The sequence below is a fragment of the Poeciliopsis prolifica genome, unplaced genomic scaffold (genome assembly GCF_027474105.1).
Source record: "Poeciliopsis prolifica strain line A6 unplaced genomic scaffold, Auburn_PproV2 SCAFFOLD056, whole genome shotgun sequence".
NCBI classification, from domain to species: Eukaryota; Metazoa; Chordata; class Actinopteri; order Cyprinodontiformes; family Poeciliidae; genus Poeciliopsis; species Poeciliopsis prolifica.
This window is the reverse complement of record NW_026562431.1, coordinates 2212486-2235405: the sequence shown is the minus strand read 5'-3', so window position 1 is coordinate 2235405 and position 22920 is coordinate 2212486. Positions and strand designations below refer to the sequence as shown.

The following is a 22920-nucleotide window of genomic DNA, read 5'->3' as shown; positions in this document are numbered from 1 at the left end:
AGGTCAGAACGGTGGGGGGTCAAACCTTCACCCCACACTGTGAATGTTGGAACGTTTTCATCAAAACTTCACACGTGTCATTTCCATGTTTCCTGTCCTGGTATTTCTGACGTACAACTAGAAGTTGCTCCAAAGCACAAGCAGAATCACATCCAAAGTGATTGTTTACCGTAATTAAGGAAGAGATGTTATATCTCATCTTTGGGAATATTTGGTTCCAGTTTTTGTTGTTTTTTTGTGTAAAATGTCTACGATACAATCTCAACAATGGCAGAAGTTCACCAAAAATGTTTTACTGCAACCATCCAACATCAGTAAGATTAGAAAAAAGAGATCAGAGAAGCGGAGTTTAGGATATTTAATACAATAAATGACTGTACAGCATACACACACACACACACACTGTCTCTCTCTCTGTGTCTCTCTCGACCTCCCATTTCCAACATACACACTCTGTAACACGAAGAGCCAAGGATACACAACGACCACAGCGAACATCGCATGGACAGACACAGCGATCTGAGCGTCTACAGAGTCTTCACTGTTGGTCATCTTGGCTTGGCGACGGCTCTTTGGCCGTTAACGTGGAATCCGACAATGACCTCATCGCCGTGGCCATACTGCGGCCGCCCCGCCATTTTTCACAGTCAGCAGTCGCAACGGTGACACAGAGAAGAGAGTCGGCCTGGATGAAGAGCTGCAGTAATCTGGTTCTCATCAGAAGACCGGGGGCCTCCGTTATTGATCTGTCTCCACGGTTTATACAAGGTCATAATATTACGCTGTGGACACATTGTCCTAAAGAACAAGAAGACATTGCTGCATGAAAACATCTCGTGAAGAAGACGCCTTGTGGTAAAATCCAGACCACCTCACTGTTGCTGCTCTGCTCCCCACCTGGACAAAAAGCAATCTGCGTTGCCAGAGTCGGGCGTTACTTTGGCAACACACAATGCTTAGTGTCATCCCAGGAAGAATTAGTGGTGCTGTGACAACTGCTGGGTCTGCAACCAGAGAGATGCAAGATGGGAACGTAGGGGTGATGGATTCTGTTGAATTCGGGATAGTGTCAAACAGCCGCATTTATTTTTCAGAGTTATTAAAATAAATGGTCGTCTGAGGCATCGTCTAAACTGTTCAGCTCTTACGTTCCTCTTCTTCGTTTAAGGCGGCGGTCGAGGGACTCGCAATCAGACAGACCAGTCGTCCAATGACAGAGACGTTTTTATTTGACTGAAACAAAGACAGATGCAGAAAGTCCACAAATAAAAATATGAAGAACATCTGAATGAGAGACAATTTAAAGAAAAGGAACACAGAAGGAAACAATGGATATGAGAAGAGAGGACAAAGAAACCCCGTCTACTCTGGGTAATAAAGTGGAGAATGAATTTTGGGAAGGCAAGCGTCAAGTGAAGGCAGGGCGGCGTGTGACGGGTCAGCAGAAATTAAACAACGCAAAATGAAAAGCCCACAAAGGTCACTGACATAAGTTGAAACAAACAAAAGTCATGATAAATAAAACTCCCTGAAAATGAACCACTGAAAATCAGACGTTTCTTCTCAATCGTGTTTCAGCAGAATCATTTTAAAAAGCCAACTCGTGCAACATGCCCGGACAAAAATGATAATTACTTAATATTTTTGAAGGTAATAACTGCAATCAATCACTGTGAGTGTCAGTGAGGCTTCTGCACCCGTCAGCAGGGACTTTCCTCAACTGACAGGGAAAACTGTGTGAGGTTTGCAGGGCGTCTTCTCCAGATGGTAGATTTCAGCTCCTATTGAATGTAGAAGGACAATTCAGAACAGTCCAATGTTTTGCTCTAAGCCATTCTTGGGAGTTTTTAGCTGTGTTTTCTGTCACTATTTTGTTGGAAGGCGCTAGGCAGTCGTTTTATTCTGCACAGATTTCAGAGGAAGCAAAGCAAAGCAGCCCCAGAGCATGACTCAGCCTCCTCCGTGTTGGACAGCAGACATTGTGCTCTTGTCTCGGTCCTGCTTCAGTTTTCTGTGTCTGGACATTATGGCCGATATGTCCTGTGAAAAAGCTAAAATTTTGTCTCATCTGTCCAATGGACATTGTCCTAGAAGCTTTGTCTTTTCAATATGACAAAAACATCTCCAACACACATGTAATATTAATAAAATTTGTCAATCTATTGTGATTTTCATCAGATGGATATCATCGGAGGCTACTTTTTTTTATTTTTTTTACATTTACACCAAGTTTCAGATTTCACACCAAATCCCAGAGGAGCTCAAAAAGCAGGCTTCATGGACGTGGAACAGGACCAAAGAACAAATGTGGAAGTTAAAGCTACGTCTATTGATCACAATGAGCAACGATCAGACCTCAGACTTCGCCGTGTCAGACCAGACTGCCATGAAGACCTTTGAAGACCGGCGGCAAAAGCGAAGGAGGAGGATCAGTGGTGCTTTTCGACAAGCGATGGTGACGTCCGCGACATGTTATTGTGAAATATCATCTCTGCTGCCTAGAAGTTGAATTGTTAGCACAGCATCACTGACACACAGCCGCGGCCTTCGGTCGGAGGCCTCTTCTGATTGGCTGTGAGACTTGATTTGATTCGGTTTGATCCCTCCAGTCCAAAGTGTCACCGTTCTCAGTGACTCTTTGAAGGTACTTGGAAGATATGAGTTACAATTATTTTTTTTTAACTGAATTAGAGGACCAAAGCTCCTGAAGAGTAAAAGAAAGTAATTTCAGGAATTTAAAAGCTTGTTTGAGTCAGCGTACTCACATCCACTTCAATGCTTTGACTCAACCAGCATCTCAACGGCAAGAACTCGCGTCGCAGACGCGGAGGTGTGTCAGGTGATTACGACATACCCGAGAGCGTGGAGTCGGAGCAGAGAGCAGAGCAGCAGCGACGCCTCGCTCCCGCCACGGATCACTGAAGGCGTCTAAACAAAACTACACACCCGCCGATGTCGCCGCCGCAGCTGCTTCTTAACAGCTTCGTGCTTCACTCGTCCTGATAGACGACGTTGTGCCTGCGGTAATTGTGAACGGCGATTCGCCAACCATCACACACTCTTTGGTTTTTCCAGACAATTTCCTTCTGAGCCTGACAGAAAATGAACCAGGAAGCTGCTAAGAAGCCATGATCTGATGGGGGGTGGTCACTCCGATGTGTGATTTATCCACATTCACTTGTAAACAGATAATCTGGAGGCCCTCTGGGGGCCACCGAGGAGCCACTGAGTCAGCTTCTTTACACAGAAGAGTCTAAACCCTAGTGGTTACTGCAACCGAGCTGCCTGTTGCCATGGTGATCTGTCAAAGTCAGATTATTAAAGGACTTGTAGGTTTGGGTCATCAGGCATTTTCAGGCACTTTGTCATCCTCCTCTTCCTCCTCTGCTCCTGCAGAAAGTTAATACAGTAGTGTGTGAGTTTTCATCCACATATGGAGCTAAAAAAGATTTTTTTATTTCTGTCATGTTCATCTTCATACCGTTCCAGGTCAGGTGATCCGCAGCCGTGTGGTCGGGTGACTTATCATCACGCTTTCCAGCCGAAGCGCAATCGTCTGACTTCTGCGGTGGATCTGTGACACCGCGGCTGGGCGAGGCCTGGGACGGGGCGTCTTCACCTTCGTCTTTCGCCTCGGTCTCCTCTTTCTCCTTCTTGGCCAGCTCTGAAACACAATCAGGTTTCAGCTTAGGAAGCATTTTAAAAGCTCAGAATCAGAACTCTGCAGGTTCAGAGTGACCCTGAGCTCCCATGAAGTGATGACCAGAGCAGAAACAATCAATCACACAGGGCAGCAGGACTAATGAAGGAAATGGACTTTGACTGGACCTTTTAAAAACATGAATGTGTGTCGGGTCATTGTGCTGCTGGCAGGTAGAACATCATTGCAGTCTCACATTTTCTGCTTCGTAAAGTTTTTGTTTTGTTTTTTTTTAACCCGGTATGCCCAGTAGTCAACTCTGACTAGCTTCCCATTCCTTGCTGGAAAAGAATGGGAAGCTAGTCAGAATTAGCATCTAACCCTGACCCTACATATCTCTGCAACACTCCATGTTGCAGGGATATACACAAACTTAATCTCCTTTGACCTGCCAGCAAAACAGAACACTTTCCATGTCGAGGAAAGAGTTCAATATTGGTATTTTCTGATTGGAGCTCCTTCCTCTAACAGTCATTAAACAAACAACATTGTGTAGTTTCCAATCAGTTTTTAGGCCAAATCAAGTGTTTGTTCTTGCGTTTGCATACCGTGCACAGACAGCTCCTTCCATCGGTCCTTGTTGCTGGCGATGACGCTGGAGAGGTGGTGCCTCAGAGCAGGCAGGTCAATGGCCGTCAGGGAAAAGTTCATCTGTCCATCGTCGGTGTTTCCATGGCGATTGCTGCTGTGTCTTTGCACCGACTCCACAGTGACCGAACCGCTTCCTGTTAGGCTGAATGAAAGCGGCGCCGTGCGGAGCGTAAGTGAGGTGCCGACGAATTGTTCACGTCCACTAAGAGCATTCGGAGAACATCTTACAAAAAGCTTCCATGTGCATGTTGAGCTGCGTGACTGAAGCACTGGATCAATGATTAACAATATCACTGATTGAAACCAACCGTGAGAATTACGAGGGCCATTTCTGATCCCCAACCTTTATTTTCATAAAGCTACACTGTAAAAACACAAACTCTTACCAAGTATTTTTATATAGTTTCCAGTGTAAATATCTTCACTTGAAACAAATCAAAACTAACTTACAAGTTTTGATTGTAAGCATGAGATAGGAGATTGTTTTAAGTTAGTAATTTCTATATTTGTTAATTGACTTTTTGGGGTTTTGAGTAAATAACTCCTTAATATGGATGAAAAAGTACCAGCTCCATTGGCAACAAGACCTTGTTCTCATGTTATAGACTGAACTAATCTGACAATGAAGATAGTACTGTTTCATTAATATTAAGAAATTATTTATTCAAAACCCCCCACATTACATGACACTTAATATTTCTCTCTTATGCCTTTCATACATTTCAGAGATTTAATGCTTCAGAGAGTTAAAGATTTGATACTAATGAAAATGATAGATATAATTCAATGAGATTCATATAATCAAATTACATACTAAAGTTGTTCTTGTGTGAGCTTAGACATTTAGTGAATAATAAAAGGGAGAAGCTGATATCTGCTGGCTCAGTGTTTAGAGTTAAGTAATTGGATTTCATGTGGAACAAAAGACTTCCTAATTCTGTCTGCTGAAGTTCTCAGCGCCTGAACGTTTCCCTCTGCTGAGTCAGAGTGATGCTGCTGGTTCTCTGAGCTCCTTTGCTAATCCGGTGATGTTAAGGGTGTCATCTCCATACCAGACTGCCGTCCTGGCCAGTCTGTCCAGTCCTCCACTGCTCCCGTCTTAATGGTTAATGCTCTCCTAGTTCTTGCTAATCAGTCAGTTTGGTCGTCAAGATGCAACCCAGACCTCTTACAGATTGAAACCACGGTAACTCCTCCAAACTCCTCCAATCCAAAAATTGTGGTGTTTATCTGCAGGAGGTCAGACTTGAATCGATCAGCACATCACACTACCAGTCCTCTGTACTTTATCTCATGTCCATCCTTGTTACGTGGCAGTGTCCAAAAATGTTTCGCTCACTGTCTATGATCCAGATGTATGGAAGGAAAAAGGAGTGGCAGAAGTACAATGCCCTGAGGTGCACCAGTGGAGCTGATCACAGTCTCTGAGGAGCTGTGTGGTCTCTTGGTGAGGTAATCTGTTTTCCCTGAGCTCAGGTTCGGCTCCACCCTCATCTTCCAGATCTGGACGGTACTGAGACCAGGAGACACCAAAGCAGCACCAATCCCCTGCTCTATGCAGGTGGTACATAATGAGCTTCTCCAGAGTCATTAAAGGTATAATCTGTGCAGCTCACTGCTTTCTGCTGTTACGATTTCCCGTTCTTCTTTATTAGTCAGTAGAAAACGGTGTTACTACCTGGACCTTCTGTTTCCACTCTCTTTGGCCTTCCTGTCTTCTTCTACCAGAGGTCCGATCACCTTCTCTGTTGTGTCAACCAGTACAGTGAAAGTGGGCTCCACGATGAAGTCTATGAAACCTACAACCAGAGAGGAAGATGGGTTCAACAAGCGAGCGAACGCATTAGCATTTCTTTATAAAAGTGATAAACCGAAGGGTCAGGTTGGTACCTATCTGTGACTGGGCGATCATGGTGGCTTTTCGGTCACAGAGGGGAGAGAAAGGAAGACCAAGTTCCACCTCTTTATCTCCCTGCAGAAGAAACAAAGTATGAAAGCTGAGGAGTTTTTTTAGGGTTTGTTTTTTACACTCCCAAATCCGGTTTGAATCAATTTCAAACCAACCTTGACAAACGATGCAAACAGAACATAAGCAGGCAGCTTTTGAACCTCGTCCGCCCCGTCAAGTTGGATGCGTGTGCACGAATGCAGACGCATCGAACCTAGCGCTATGCACGTCTGGTTTACATTCATTCTATGTGGGGGCGCGTTGAGGGTGTGTTGACGGTACGTCAGACTCCCTAGTCGTTGTTTTCTGCTGCCAGGCTATTCGTAGGACACGCAGGACTCATTGGACACGTTGGACGTGCGTTTGGTATGAACGCACCAAAGGAGGCAAAATCAGCTGGTGCCTCCTTTCCAATACACTGAGCCATGAGTTCTTAAGAGTTCATTTCTGACTTTATTTTAGAAATGGAAAAATAAAAACGTCTGAGTGACAAGGTTTGTCAAGATTTTTTGTAACATTGTCCTTGTTAAAATACAGAAAGATAGATGAAGACAAGATGGCTGAGACTAAACTGGATATACTGCATGAAGATGTAACTGAAATGCAAACTAAAGGAATAAATTCAAAAAAAGGTAATTTTTCAAACTTTATCTTGTGAAAATTTTATGGTAATGATGTGAATTTAACACAAAAACGCTGGCACACTGTTAGGAGTTAAGTAATTGGTTTGCTTGTGGAACAAAAGACTTCCTGATTCTGCCACAAAAAATTTTCCCCCAGTGCATTATAAGCCTGGCGGGCTGCCAGGATTTACGTGCCCTCAGGACTAAGCACGATCAAGGCCTGGGGACTGAGAGAAGTTGGCAGCTCAAGTTCAGGAGAAGCAAGACATCAAACACACTGGAGTACAGAGCTGTGCACCTGTCTGAAGAACTCTTCCATCAGGCTGTGAGTCCAGTGGTAGTGCAGCGGCCAGGCTTTGGCAGGATGACTGATGTCTGCTGCGTGAAGCATCAGAGATAAAACCTTCACTTTGTCTATACTGGAGACAGACAAAAAAAACAAAGATTTAGTAGCAGCGTGAGAAGCACAAACTATTCCAGAAATAGCTTTGTTATTCCTGAACCACAGCTCAATCTATAAAGGGTCTGTCTCCGTGGCAGCCGTACGCTAGGTAAAAGCTGCCGGGTGTTTTTCTTTTGTATTGACAGTGCTGTTTACAGAGAGTACAGTCAGCCTCAGAAACACAGGCGGAATCAGCATGCTGACAGGCTGATGACAGCGTCTTCCCCCAAAATCTCATCCAAGCGTGAGGTGAATAGCGTGACAGCCGCCTCCCTCCGCACCTTCTGCAGCACCGACAAACAGAGAGAGAAACGGAGAGAGAGGCAGAAGCCGGACCGGTCGGACTCAGCGCTATTCCTGTGAAACTCTCTCTCTGAGCAGATCCCCTACAGGGACATACTGGCCAATCTGGTCCTGGTCCAGCAGCCTGCAGGACCTTATGTTGGGCCGTTGCACCAAACTCCCACTGTTGATCTCATTGTGTCCGTCAGATGGACCGGCCTCACACGTCTTCCAAGAAGCGGCGCTCACGACGGACGATCTAAATTTGGAAGTTTGACTGCGGATGAGTGTGAATTGGGTCTGAAAGGAAAAGTATTTGCTGAAGGAGGAAAACTGTGGACCTTTTCTAAAAGCTTGTTTCAAAGCCAAAGTGCAGTATTCACAAGAAGCCCCACACATTTCAGGCTGTTTCAAGAGACATCAACACATGAAATTGCAAACTGTTTGCTGAAACTGAATGGCTCATGTAATGCAGACACAGTTACCGGAATAGAGGTTTGATAAGGTTCTTTTGTTTAACCCTTTATGACCTGAGTTTCAAATGTACACACTGTTTTCCAAATTTTATGCAAATTGGGATTTAAGAGTCAAAAAGATTAAATGTTTTGTGTTGTGCTATAAAATTTATATATGGTATTGGACTTGTTCACTGATGACTGCTGTGCAACCCTGGATGGTCCAGATGTGGATTGGTGCTGGATGGCCACCACATCCCAACATGGCTGTGACATCAGCAAGGAGAAGGAGGAGTCTTTTTTTTTTTTTAGATGAAATCATGTGGAGAAAGAGAGAGAGAAAGACAGAGCTGGTCGGGCCCTTCAGAGGCCTTGAAGGTGTGAAAACGACCTCAGCAAAGTATATGAACTTTCTGACTGATCCTTTTCTTTTATGGTTCAAAAAGAAAAGCCGTACCTTTGGTAGCAAAATCATCTTCATGCATGACAATGAATGCTGCAAGGAATACCACTGTGTCACTGGCTGCTATGGGCGTAAAAGAGGAGAAACTCATGGTGTGGTCACCATGCTCCTCTGACCTCTGACCCTATTGAGAACCTTTGGAGTTTCCTGAGGCTGGAATGCAGTTCATATCAAACAGCAGCTCTGGGAAGATTTTCTGACATCCTGCAAAGAAATTCAAGCTGAAACTTTCCGCAAACTCACAAGTTGAATGGATCAAGAATTGAGAGGGTGACGTCAAAGCAGGTCCAATGTTAACATGTGACTCTGTCTGTTAAGATGTTTTTGATTGAAATAGCTTTTGATTTTTGACCACTTTTTGACCTCTGCACATTCAAAGAATGACCGTTTGTATTTCTTTATAATCCATAAAATGTTTAGAAAATCTGCTGTGCATGATAATTTGGAACAGTGCATTTTGAGTTTTTTATTTTTGAAAAAAATACTGTTCTCATGGGGAGCTTCGTTCAGGAACATTTGATTTATACTGTAATAGTTCATGACTTGAAAATTATTCTGAGCATCATTTGCATTGACCACTTAAAAAAATCTGAGAAAATGTCACTTGGATAATAATTTGGAACATGGTGTAGTTTGCAACCTATTAGAAACATATTGGTTAAATGTGCTAATAAATACTTTCACTGTTTCACTCATAGAAATAAGGGAAATAAGGGAGCTGAAGACCTGAAACACCCCCTTGTGGTTGACTGATGAAAAATTTTCAAAATATGATGCACAACCATCGATGTAAAAAAATATTAAGAAATGTTATAAGAGTCCTAATGTCTGGTGATGTACTGACCCGTTTGTCTGTGTCAGGGCGTTCCTCATGGTCTTGATCTGCTGGAAGTGGCAGGACATGTCTGTGGACATCACCATCTCTATCACCAGAGCCCTCAGCTCCCTGCCGGGAAATCAACACGTTGAATCCCCACAGATAAGTTTGTTAGACAGACAGAGACATATTGAATGGTTGGTTGAGTGAGAGGCAGAGCGAACCTCCAGTCTTCTTTGTTTAGGTTGACCAGGATGTTCATGTCCTCCTCGGCCATCAGCTTGTAGGCGGCGCTGACGTGATGGTTCTCCAGCACCGACCTGTCGTTGTACAGGATGGCGACCTCCGACCTGACGGACGGAAAAAACTGTTCAGATTTCCTCAAATGCAACACGAGTGTCTAATTGGCTCCAACTCCAGGGACTGTCATCAAGAGACGACGCATCCACATGATTCCTAGATGATTCTGGCCTTCTACTTTCTTTTTCTGGCGTAAAGGTTTGCGCTCCAACACACACAACCAATTATTCTTTTTACTGTTGTTGCCGTGTGTGTTACCTGGTGTGGATGTGGAAGTTGTTTGTGGTTCCCGTGTGTTCAAAGTCATGGATCGCCGCAGCAAAAACCATGGCAAGGATCTCCAGCTCACTTAGCCAGTGCTACACACACACACACACACACGCATTCACACAAATGAGTGTGTTAATGTGAAGGCTTACTGCTCACAAGCAATATGAGTAATGAGCATCAAGGCCATTTCTGTTTGCACTAATGTATGTTTTATTCTTCTAACCCTAAGAAGAACAGCGTCCTCATGCAGAATCATGTGTGTGTGAGTGTGCGTTACCATCAGTCCGGTGTGCAGCATCAGGAAGTGGGCGGTCTGCGTGACGTCGGCAGCGTGGATCAGGTTGTGGTAGGGGTTTCTGTGTTTGCTGTAGCCGTTCTCCAGGGCCTCAACAAACTGCACCAGGGCCTGCACAGGGATCTGAACACAGGAGCCCGGTTAGTACCGTCAGCATGAGCAACGCACTGCTAACCCCGCGCCGATCCTCAAAGCTAAACATTCAGTGGAGACACTCGTGATGGTTTGAGTTGTTTTAAAGATCGATCATCCATCCACTGACATTTTGTATTTGTACTCTGAGTCTGTATGGCTTTTATCTACAACATGATCCATGTTCTCAGACCAATAGTTTAGTCAAATGAATTGTGCCCCACGTTTGAGAAAGACTGCTCCCACACGATCACTCCTCTAAACGTCAGAATCCACCCGAGTAGCGTGATCAAAATGCGTGTACCCTGAACCTGTTGATGAGGTCATAGCGGGTCAGCAGGTCATACACCAGGAATTTGAGGGCGTGTTCTCCAGTGGCCTCGTGGAAGGCAAAAACGTCAAAGGACCACTGATCCACCTCCTGGAAAAAACAAAATGAAAGAAAAACCTAAATGACAGAAAGCTGAAAAATAAAGCTGAGCTCTTTCAGTGTAATGTCACCATTCGTCACTAGGGGGCAGTGCGCCGTGTTTCTTCAGAAGAGCTAAAGCAGCAATTAAATTAATGAGTGCAATTATTCATTAACTCACAATTATATTTCAAGTTGGTCCCCTCATGATTCATGAGTTTCAGGTCTCCAGAATAGCGAAGGAGAGTAATTAGAGAGATAATTGAATATTCTTCTTTTTTTTTTTTAGTTTGCACAGGAAGCCCTGAAGAAGGAACATATATCAGGAAACACACCGCTCACTACATCTACATGATCTAATTCTACCAGCTCTTCCACATCTATTATTTCTGTTTTTAGACTCTTCTGCTGCTTTGGTCCAACAAAAGTCCTGCTTACATTCTTTTTTCACAGAATGTTATTTCCCTTCCATTATTCTTGCAAATGATGCCTTTTCTTTTTTTAAAAGCTTTTATTGGCTCTGGTAGCCTTTTATTTGATAGCAAATTGACAGGACAGCGGGTAATGAGCCAAGGAAGACATGTGGCAAAGGTCGCCAGGCCGGGAATTGAACCTGTGACGGCCACGTTGAGGACTATGACCTTCATACGTGGGTTGTGCTTAATCCCTGCACCGCCACAGCACACAGATTACGCTTTTTGTTTTTCTTTACACATCCTGCTTTCTTCAGTTGTTTTTTTTTTTTCTGACGTTTTTTATTACAGCAGAAATGTATCCATACCCCTTGATCGAAATGCGATCTTTACATTGTTTTCATGTTACAAATTTCAATGTTTTCCTGGGATTTCATGTGACAGGCCAACAGTGGTGCTTAACTGTGGAGTTGAAAGAAAATAATTTCTTACACGGTTTCCAAAATCTTCTTTTTTACAAGCTGACATCTTCAGAGATTGAAATTGCCCATTAAAAACTGCACACAATTTCGCAATTGCTGTGTTTCCATTAAATCAGAAACGCAGTTAAAATCACACGCGAATGCGTTTCTCCACGTGATACGTTATTTAAAACTTCCTGTTTTTGTCTTCTTCGTGTTTTGGATCAGTGTTGACGTCTGGTTGTGGATCATGTGACTCGTCTGACGCAAAGAAAATGTTTCCGATGCGGTTTTGAGAAATCAACAAATTTTGATATGGAGAAAAAAACAACAACAAAAAAAAAACTCATCCTAACGGCAAAACATTTTATTGACAAGGGTTTTTCCGTAATTACGCAAATAATTTCGAAATGTCAAATTGTGCAGTTACATGGTCAATGGAAACACAGACTGGGGAACCGGCAAAACATAAATCTAACAGAAATGAAGAATAAACAGACAAAGATAAAATTAAACTCAAAATTCCTGAATGATGTCCATGTTTGCTCTGGGCTCCTCTGAGCACGTCGTCGAGCACGGGTTGGCACATCGTCGCCATCTTGATCTGGACCTTCGTTAGCTTTCACTTCCGGAGCGCTTTAATCTTGGCCTTCGGGAATCTTTCCTAGTGTTTGATTGCTCGTCGTGCTTCTCCTCCCGTTCATTACAAGCTGAGAACGAGGTTAGAAGAGAGGCTTTGATGTGACCGTTTTAGTTCCTTATGTCACAGTAAAGGGAGACAAACACGTGTGCCAGTCACACTTTTTTAGATTCCCATGAAGAGCGTCTTTTTCATCTGTGTCTTAACAGCACTTTTTGTCGGCTTTGTTGGATTGCAACGTAACAAAGATCAAGGGGTTGTGATACCTCTGCTGCATGTTTTCAATTCCATTTTCTCCTTCCTTTTCCTCACGTTTCCTCCTGTGTTTCCTGTTTTCCCTCTTCTGCGTCAGTTCCCTAAATGTCTCATTTCTTTTTTTTTGTCTCCAATTTACCCCGTCCCTGTTATGCATCGGCCCTCTACTGTAAATGGAACCGATTTCCTGCTTGTCACTTGAACTTTTCCCCTCTTTTACCTGAACAAAGAATCGATACAAGAAAACTTCCACATCCTGGAACAGAGTATTTACTTTTTTTCTTCTTTTCTTTTTTTTTTTACCTTGAGAGCTGTCAAAGCTGTGGGAGGGTAGGTCAGCCCAGCCATGTTAGACGTCCGTCTGTACATCCTGTTGTCACACACACAGATAAAAATATCACACACCAATTTCACACTTATGAATATGGGCAGTGGCATGCATATAAACACCTCTCACACAGACCCCCTCCCGATCCTCTCCTCCACAGTTTGAGACCAGGATGGATTGTTTGTTGCCACGGCAACCCTGCTCCAAACACATGCACGTGAACACACACACACACACACACACACACACACACACACACACACACACACAGATACCCGGCGAACGAGCGCTGCCTGGCTGCAGCAGATATTTTTTGATTTCATGCGTCATTAAGCTGCAGCAGATGAACTGATGCAGCAGATGAACTGATGCAGCAGATGAACTGATGCAACGTTCTGTCACTGCGACTCGTTTACAACCTAATGATATCGGAGCTCATAAGATTCTGTATGCGCCGTTCGCCTGTGGCGAGCGCGCTAACGTCATTACGCTTCGTGTTCGACCTCTTGATCACGTCTGCTGTCAGCCCGGATGCTCGCCTGTGTTTACTTTGGAGGAAATCTATGGCTGCTGCTGCCTCCGCCTCCTGCAGGCGCTCCAGATTTCTGATCAACGTGGAAACAGCTGAACATTTGGAAGTGTCATTTTGCCCGGAAGGGTGCAATTTACCTTCCACATTTACATCAAACCTGTCTTTGCTTTACATATAAATGCATGTCTCAACTTTTGACAAGCTGTTTTTTTTTTTTTTCTACTAAAGACGACAGGGTGACGCTGAATGAAATCTTTCTCAGAGTGAACTACGGGAACTCTAATTACGGTGCCGCCAAAAAGCTCTTCAAGCCCTTAAACCTTTTCACATTTTGTCACCTCACAGCACATCGACTCCGGTGTGTCTTGTTGTGGTGACGGATCATCACTGAGCACTTTGCGGTGAAGCGAGAGGAAAAGGATGCCTGGTTTTCATGCTTTATTTCTTGCACATACAAATCTTAAAAGTGTGGCAGGCAAAGGTATTCAGACCTTTTAAATTTGATGTATACAGTCTCTCACACAACCTGCACAAACTTCTCAAAGATGGGAACATATATATATATATATATATATATATATATATATATATATATATATATATATATATATATATATATATATATATATATATATATATATATATATATATATATATATATATATATATATATATATATATATATATATTATTTTGATGAATATTATTGTAAAATCTCAGTTAGTAGAGGTGCATGGTAGAAACTGCTTTTATTGTTAGAAAGGGAGCTCAGGTCTGGATCACTTTGAATGCACCTTTTTCTCTGTGAAACATGGTGACAGCAGCATCATGCTGTGGGACTGCTGTTCTCCAGCACAAACAGGGAAGTCTGAGCTGAAGCTAATGAAGAGAATCAATGTTTAACGTGGCTCTGAACGTCATCAACTAAACACTGCTGCACACATTTCAGAGTTTCGTTCCGCATCATTTTCCTCCCACTTCACATTCGCCAGCAATTTGTTGTCTCTGCCAGTCGTATAAAATATCAATGAAACATGATGAGGCGTGTGGCTGCAAAGTGACAAAAGGCAACAAAGTTCCCGGGGTGCATGAAGAATATTTGTTACCGTAACCTGTTGAAAAAAAATTAAAACAAAAAGGAAAAGCTCATCTGGCTTCACCCTGTTGCTTTCTAAAGTGTTGCTTTAATGTCTGGTTATTTCTTACCCAAAGATTTTTTCACAGCTTCGCGTGTCTGTTTCTCACTTTCACATTTTCTCACGTTTTCATGTCCAATATATGCAGAAGATTACAGATCCGCTCAGTGTCTTTGATGCTAGATATATTTTTAAATATGATATCGATTAGGTGGAAACAAAGCCGTACTAAAGTAACTTTCATTGGAGAACTTGATGTCTTAGAAACTTGTCCGTTATGAACCTCATTATGCAGCTTCTGTGCAGAGTGGTGAATGCACCTAATGGGTTAATTGCTCTTATGTCACATTTCCATGTGAAATGTAAGTGAAATGATGCAGGATGAGATTCATGTTATGAGTAATCGCTATAAAATGGGCTTCAATATTTAAGTGCTCATTTAATGGTTTGTCAGATTGCTATAGAGAAGACAAACAAGAACAAAGATTTCATTGGTCATTAAAATGTATGAGAAGAATCCAACCCTGAACTCTTATGACTTTAGGCTTCTTCAGGGTAAGAGTAAAACCTTACCTGAACCCCAACCCTACCCTAACCCTAACCCTAACTCACAAAACAAACTCAACAAACTTCCATGGAAATTTTCCACACAAAAATCGTTTACGTTTACCTCTCCACAAAGATCCCGGCCTGCACCGCGTGAACGATGCTTCTGAACCTCGGCTTCTCCTCGGGACGCCGCTTGGCCATGCCCATCTTCCGGCTGAAGGTGCACGCCAGCCAATCGCGCACCTCGCTCGGCACGGACTCCGCCTGCAGGTCGCTGAGCTCGTCCTCTGTGTCCAGCAGGCGCCTGCAGAGAAGGGACGGGCTGCGTGACGCATCGTGCGGCGCTGCACCCTCCTGTCTTGGCCCCCCGTCTGGCCGCGCGGACTCACCTGGTCTCGTCTGTGTAGACGGCGTCCAACATGGCCGCCGCCAGCTCCAGGTTTCTGCGGAGCTCCTGCAGGTCCACGACGCCCCGGTCCATCTGCTCCAGGGCCGCCTTCAGCCTGGACAACAACAGGAGAGGAACAACATGGCGTAGGTTGTTAAAGACTCACTGCGGTAGAAGAAAACAATGTTTGTGATTTGGTGTGTTAAATAAGTTTGCTGACGTGATAAAGTCCTTAAAAACCAAGCCGCTCCACCGTTCCACAACCACTTCCTGTCATCGTCTTCTTCGTGATTTACGCCAGTGGTAATGTGTGGTTGTTGATCATGTGACTCGTGTGAGACAAAAAAAGTGTTTCCATCGCAGTTTTGCAAAATAAACCAGTTTTAATACGGCCAAAAAAGAGTCTGTCTCATAATTGTGCTAAAAACTGGAATTTTTGCCAAACTATTTCCCTTCATGAAATTAAATCCCCAGAGTCCCACTTTCTGTTTGCCTCTTTTCAGGGACCGTGCTGAGGAATCCGGTCAGTCAAGACCAAACCTGAACGTTCTGACTGACATGTGAAGCTAAACACTTGACAGTGGAGAGGAGGTTCACCTTCCACCAGGTGAACGTCATCCTACAGATAGAATCAGAGCAACAAACGGAGGGCTTTGGAGAAGATCATTTGTTCACAAAAATGGATGAAAAAGTGTCATTGACCTTCCTTCATCGTCTCAAAGCTCTGCAGACGAGCTTGCAGGACACCAGACCTGGAGGAACTGATCCGGACACCCCTGCTATAAAGCCTTGAGGCAGGAATCTGCAAAGTGAAGCTGGTTCTGCAAAGTGTTGAGGATTATAACCATACACCCTCCAGTTATATCCTTCTTTTTGTTTGCCCGTCACATCTGGCTAAATGTTACAAAATCTGTTCATCTTTTGCACTAAACACATTAGGTTTCATATTTCATAAGTAGAGTGGGAATAAGTTTATATAAATGTAAAAATGTACCTCACTGTTTCATCCACTTTCAGCCCACTCCTCCCAGTGACATTATGTTCCGTCAAAGTCTTCCTGCCTCTTTAGATGTATTTTTACTCCTCTCAGTTGTTTATTCTTTGAGTTATTTTCAGCACTTCAGAGTTATTGTCGTCAGCCTGCGTTGTTTTGTACTTTTACAGCAGCTGATTTATCTCAGCACAGGCGCTTGTTCAGAAATCAGACACGTTCCTGATTTGCAGATTTGAGAGACGAATCGTGCCGCTGAAGACTGGAGGTTTGATCTGCGGTTTGTTTGTGGTTTCCTCTGTGCATTTCTCCTTTGTGAGATGATTAGAGCATTGTTGTTTTTTAAGAAAATTAGTTAAGAGACAGGATCCTTTTGACAGAACATTCTGTAAGTCCAGAATAATTTTCATTGAACTGGTTCTGGTTCTCTGACGTGTTTCTCACTAAAAAATAAAGCTGTTTGGTTTTTTTGACATCCTCATATTTAGTCTCTCTGAACCTCTTTTGGATGCAATTGATTCATTTACAAAGTGGGATTTAAAGCTATGTTTACTTTTACAAGGTCATTTACATATAAAAACATGTTTCTGTCCGACTCACTGTACTGTCGCTGCTTTCTTTGGGAATCTCTTGTTTGATTCAGGCAAATGAGACACAGCTGTATTTATCAAGGTCCTTCATGTTGTTTTAAAGGGCCAATATTATGTGCTTTCCAGCCACATAGTGACATTTCATAGTACAGTCAAGTAACTGTTGCCTTCAATTGCAATAAAAATGCTGTATGTCTTAAATATGTCTTAAGGAAATTTGACTTCTAACACCTCAAAATTGGGTCACTGTCTCTTTAAGAAGCTCCTGCTCTTTCTGAAGCTCCGCCTTCAGGAAGTCATCACAACATGGCTCCTCTGTTAACCCTTGAACAACGTCATTACCAGCATTGCTCTGCGAAGTATCTCCTATAACAAGCTCAGCGGATGCTCAGTTCCACCAGCTGTTTGCTAATTGCTGCTGGCTAGTCTGAAGGAGCTGAGTGAAGGAGTCATGGGAGAAGGATTCTCAGTGAAGCTCAGAAGCTTGGAAACTGCGGCTCCGCGGAGAGGCTTCATCCTCAAAGGCGAGACACCAACTTTGGGGTTGGGGTGAGGGTGGAGGTAAGAGTCATCGCGATTCAATTCAGTTTCCCTTTGGGACCAAAAAAAGTATTTTTGAATTTAATTTGAACAATTAAGATTAGTTTGAAACTCCTTACGCAACATTTGATTGTTATATATTTAAAATGTGAATGTTCTTTAAAATAAATAAATGCCACAATAAACGTCCCATTAAATAATTAACTATGCCCTCTAAGTAATAAAATAAAATAAAATAAAAAGTCTATGCATTTACAAAAGCATATGATTAAAAAAGTAAATATGAAGTGAAATATTATTTAATGGGAGTCAGCAGCCAACAGGGGGGTCAGCTCTCTGGACCAGATCAGACTCTTAAATGACTCAGGTTGATATCAGACACAAGGAAAAAAACTGGTAACACCTAATATAACCATGGCATAATAACCGCATTCCAAGCTTGACTCAAAAGATGTTTAAAGAGCTTCCGCTTTGCCATTTCAGTGCTTTCCTGCACTGAGATCCTCGCATATATTGCAGTCTGCGCATTCTGCCCTCCACAAGAGGAAACAGCAGCCCTGAGCCTCTCTGCAGACTTCAGACACCTGCCAACCCACTTGATCCTCGTACTTTGCACCCACACAGCTGCTGTCCCGTTCGCACCGCACAAACCAGAATGTGGAAATCTGCTTCCTCCAGATGGACACACGATGACACCGAGCCTCCTGTCAATCAGCCGGCGCCAGCGCTAAACGACTGGAGGCTCCTCCGGGGAATAAACAAGCTGTCAAATAAACATTATGCACTGCGCTTTTCCTGGCCGAGGCGGCACTTGTAGCCAGTCGGAAAAGTTTGTGCTGCTGCAGTCGGCCAGATTTTCACTAAACTTGACAAGGAACAGCTTGTAGTTGTTGCTGCGGCAGCAAAGGCCAATTATTCTACAGTGGAACTTTCTTTCAAACTGATGCAGAAAGCAGGAACGCTAGATCAGTCGGTGCAAAGCAAAGCGTCTCAATGGAGATTTTAAACAGTTTCTTATCAGCAAAGAAGCAGATTCAGTAAACTCAAATGTGTGAAAAAAAGAAAACAACAAATTGAATTTTAGCCCTGCTTTAAGAATCTCTCTGCTCTGAGAGTTGAGAGGAGTGATGCGGTGAATTGTGTGAATGTTGCAGATTTAGCCAGACACTCATAAACCCTGGCACTACCGTATAAATCACACTGATGTTCCAAAAAATGATCATGTTTATGAATCCTGAACATTTATTATGTCATTGATTGTAGTGATAAAATGTTAAGTTTATTTTAAAAACAGATTTCTTCATTTATTCATTCTGCTTTCTCTTAGGGTGCTGACAGCAAAATCTATGTTTTTGTTGAGTTTATTTCACAAGTTTAATAAATCTCCATGTTTTATTTAAAGGAGAAGTTTTATGGAAAACTGACTTTCTTATTTGTTAGCTTTATCTTATGTTATGATGTTATCCCTTCTTCAGAAACATACCTGGAGTGTTGCATTGATTCTTTCATGCATGTTTGAAAAATCCTCCAATTTTTTCATGGCAACCACCTTTGCGCTCACATTTTTGGAAAGCACTTCTCTCACTCAGCTCCTCCAGACTAGCGTCAGCAGCTATTGTCAAGCACCTGGTAAGCTCTGTATGAGCTCTTTCTCTGTTCAATGGTTGTAGACATGACAATGTGCAGAAAGCTGAGCTTCATAAAGAGCAGGAGCTTCTTAAAGAGACAGAGGCCCAATTTCAAGGTGTGAAATTGCCTCACATAAACATTATTTGGAATATTTATAACAATTGAAAATAACGTAGTCACTTGATACTTGGCCTATAAAATGTCACTATGTGCCTGGAAAACACATAATACCGCCCCTTTAAATTGATGGAATAACGGCCCGACTGCAGCCGTTTGCCACAGCTAACCCCACCGCTTCTGCTTTTGCCCCTTCAAGGGGAATTTTTGCACCTGCCTTGACAGAAGACCATTTAAAGATATTTTCTGTATCCAACTGCTAGTCCACTGAAATGAAACGCGATTGTGTCTTAATTAGGGACGCACGACACATCGGCGTCCCTAATTATCGGCATCGGTCCGATAAGTAAAACTTGGCCGATGTTAACAACCCATTTATGTCCATCTTGTTGCTGTTTGTTTCTGGAGGGGCCTGGTCATGTGATGTTTGTTTGGTTATGTGACAGTGATTGTTGGATTGGAAAATAACATCAGCCACAACAGCAATATTAACATCAGATATCGATATCGGATATTTTCCTATCGGTGACTTGCAGTTTCGATATATGATGTGTATCAGCAGGCATTACTTTAAAGTTATTTTTCGTTTTGATCAGCGTTAAAAGAGTTTATATAATAGAGCTGTGTAAGAGTCAGTTGGTCCGATGTCGAAACGTGAAGACGTAGGGTGTAATAGACATTTTTAGACATACAGCCAATTTAACTTCTACATTAGAAAGACGAAAGGGTTTAAATCCAGTTTTAATTGCGGAGGGTTGGCAGCCCTACCCCGTGTCGCTCTATTCCTGTCAGTGAATGACAGGCCGTATCACGTAAGGTGAGAAATGACAAGATCGCAGCATTATTTTTTTTGACACAGAGAAGTTGAGACAATTCCGGCCCAGCGATTCCCCGTCCTGATCGTAGAACAAGAAAAAGTTTTTCGTCTTGACACATAATGTGCAATAATGTGGTCGTCCAGAACCTCTGCTCATCAGTCCGACTCTGTCAAACAGGAGAGGAATGCAGTGGGTAACGTTGGACTGCTGATTCACACCAGTCCGTTTACGAAACTATCAAACAAACAGTTATTCTGTCACATCATGCACTGAATGTGAATGGTTGTTTTTTTTTTGTCTCTAATATTTGACACAATGTATTCCAGTGTCTTTATTAGACTTTTTTTGTTTTTTGGGGGGAATTTGTTGATTTTTTTTTTTTTACAATAACCGCAAAATGTTTTACCAACTGAGCACTGATCATAAATACACCTAAATCTATGTAAATTAGACAGGATAATGCACAATTTGACCCCTTTGCGTGTTTTTATTTCCCAGCTCTTTTACATTTGATGCCATCTGTTTTGACGCCGCATAAGATTCTCCAGACGTTTCCGTTTCCTGTCTCTCCTTTCTCTGGTTTCTCTCAGACCCACTCTCGTTCTCGTGTGTGTTAAAGAGTGTGACAGCTGTTTCTGGCTTCTTCCAGATTTACAGCTGGCACACCTGCGCTCCGTTTAGACTCTGGCCCGCCGCGGCATTCAGCGCTGCTCTTTCTCCATCTGCCGTCAGCAGCAGCAGCAGAGATTTAGTCTGTGTTTGTGTCCATCGTCAACTGATTCTGATGAATGCGGTTTTCCTGGTGCGCCGCTCACACCCTGGGCTGCTGCCTGGCGGCCGGCAAGGTGCGGCCAGCCACCTGTCCATTCACAGCCATGTCCACATTTGTCTCTCCATACATTTCTTGTTTCCATGTACAGTGGCTGGCAAAAGTATTCACACCCCTGAACTTTGCCACATTTTGTCACATTACAAACACGAAAGTGAACATATGTCATTGGAGTTTAGTGTGAAAGCAGAAATGAAATCATGCATGATTGAAAATGCAAAACGTATGACGACGTTTGGAAAAGTTCAAAGGGTATAGTTTCAATAGAACCTGCAGCTGGAATCAGCAGTTATGTTTTGGGATCACTGTGGGCCCGGGAAGTCGCCCCGAGTCTCTGACACAAGCATCAGGGCAAAATGAAAGATCATCACCAGGCACTCTTAAACTGTTAATAAAATAAATGTTCAAAAAAACTTTTAAAGAGAAAACTGCTGACATCATCCACACATGACTTACTCAAAGATCCACAATATTTATAAAGAGAAATTAACAACTGGGAAGCAGCGAAAACTTTTCAAAGATTAAACCAGCTTACATTTAAATAACTCACCAAAATCTCACAGAAGCCTTAAATTCATTAAATAATAAATCAGTATTTATTATTAAAATGTAATTACAATGAAGTCCATAACAGAGTCCTATAAATGGTTCGTGCCAAACCGTTGAATCTGGTGATTTAGATCAAACGTGTGAACGGACCAGATCAATCCAGAACCTGGCAGAACCTGAGACATCTGAGACTGCGATTTTTACCAAAGAGAAAAAGGGCAGAGTTATTTTCTAAACCTGGTATGCACAACTTGACATTAGTCTGTCACATAAAATCTTTTAGAAATACATTCAAGTTTGGTACAAAACGGTAAAAAGCTCAAATGGGTCAATATTCCTGTGTGTCTGTTTTGATTACCAAGATGAACGGCATTTTTTTTTTCTCCTTGACCGAGTCTGACAAATGTCAGGAAGTTCATGACGAAGCGGAGGCAAAGCACCTATTTTTTTAAATATATATTATTATTATAATCTGCCACCAAAAATATCCTGAAAAATGGAAGCTGGATATCATATTTCGCAGTTACCATGGCTACAGGGTCAATTCAACTTAAAGATTAGATTGTTTCCCTTTTTTTAAATGACATTGTGTGTTTGGATTTTGCTGGACCTGTCGCGGGTGAACGGGAGGTTAGACTGTTTCCTGTCTTTTGTTGTCTCTTTTCTCGTCGACACCGTCGCGTCTCTCTGGAGATCAGAATACTTTCTGCTCTCCGTCTGCATGTGGAGTCATGTCACCGATCGTCAGCTGTGTGTCTGCTCTGTAAGCCTCGCAAACAAACAGCAGTGAAAGCCTTTTTTATTCAAACCCATTTACCTCAGCTTTTTTTTTTTTTTTTGTTTTTGCCCTTAATATCCCTTCTGAAGCTTAAATGTTACAGATCCTCTTATCTGCTGGCGTACTTTTATTTTCTGCATTTTCTTGTCTGCGGGTCTCAGTGACTCATCTGAAGGAAACCGTCCTACTGCTTGATACTGAGCCCACATTACTTTTTTTTTCCTCCAAATCACTGCAGCTGGTTGGTTAGCAGCTAGTCGAGTTTAACTCAACTACATTTACGTGAGAAACGTTTTTCAAGAAACGTACATTAAGGGGTATTTTCACTGTGCCAGAATTTTTACTGAGTCATTTTATTATGACTTATATCTGATTATATTATATCTGAGTATAATTTCTGGATTCTCTACACACCGAATGAAAAACAGATTTACACAGAAACTGATTTGAAAAAAAAATATTCTGCCTGATTTTGTTTTTTTGTTTTTACTATATCAATTATTTTCATTTTGGTCCTTAAAATACCAACATTTTCACTTAACTTTATATTGTGGTCCATCTGACGATGTAATTTTTACATACTGATCGACTGATCAGTAGTGAGTGCTCTTTATACCAAATACTTTGTTACTCTCACTTCAGTAATTTCT

General features: G+C 42.5%; 1 protein-coding gene across 3 annotated transcripts in view; it reads right to left on the bottom strand.

The window, feature by feature from the left end:
* Nucleotides 1-343: 343 nt before the first annotated feature.
* Nucleotides 344-22920, bottom strand: part of pde1a (phosphodiesterase 1A, calmodulin-dependent) — a 45691-nt gene continuing 23114 nt past the window's right edge. For all 3 annotated transcript variants that reach the window (XM_055059876.1, XM_055059875.1, XM_055059874.1), the window contains 14 exons: nucleotides 15431-15544; nucleotides 15163-15345; nucleotides 12800-12866; nucleotides 10623-10739; nucleotides 10169-10309; nucleotides 9880-9980; nucleotides 9546-9671; nucleotides 9349-9450; nucleotides 7161-7281; nucleotides 6182-6263; nucleotides 5970-6090; nucleotides 4249-4433; nucleotides 3482-3664; nucleotides 344-3390 (listed from right to left, as the gene is read on the bottom strand). In XM_055059876.1, the coding sequence (XP_054915851.1) occupies nucleotides 3344-3390; nucleotides 3482-3664; nucleotides 4249-4433; nucleotides 5970-6090; nucleotides 6182-6263; nucleotides 7161-7281; nucleotides 9349-9450; nucleotides 9546-9671; nucleotides 9880-9980; nucleotides 10169-10309; nucleotides 10623-10739; nucleotides 12800-12866; nucleotides 15163-15345; nucleotides 15431-15544 (1690 nt within the window). In that variant the 3' untranslated portion in view covers nucleotides 344-3343. The remainder of the gene's footprint in view (nucleotides 3391-3481; nucleotides 3665-4248; nucleotides 4434-5969; nucleotides 6091-6181; nucleotides 6264-7160; nucleotides 7282-9348; nucleotides 9451-9545; nucleotides 9672-9879; nucleotides 9981-10168; nucleotides 10310-10622; nucleotides 10740-12799; nucleotides 12867-15162; nucleotides 15346-15430; nucleotides 15545-22920) is intronic.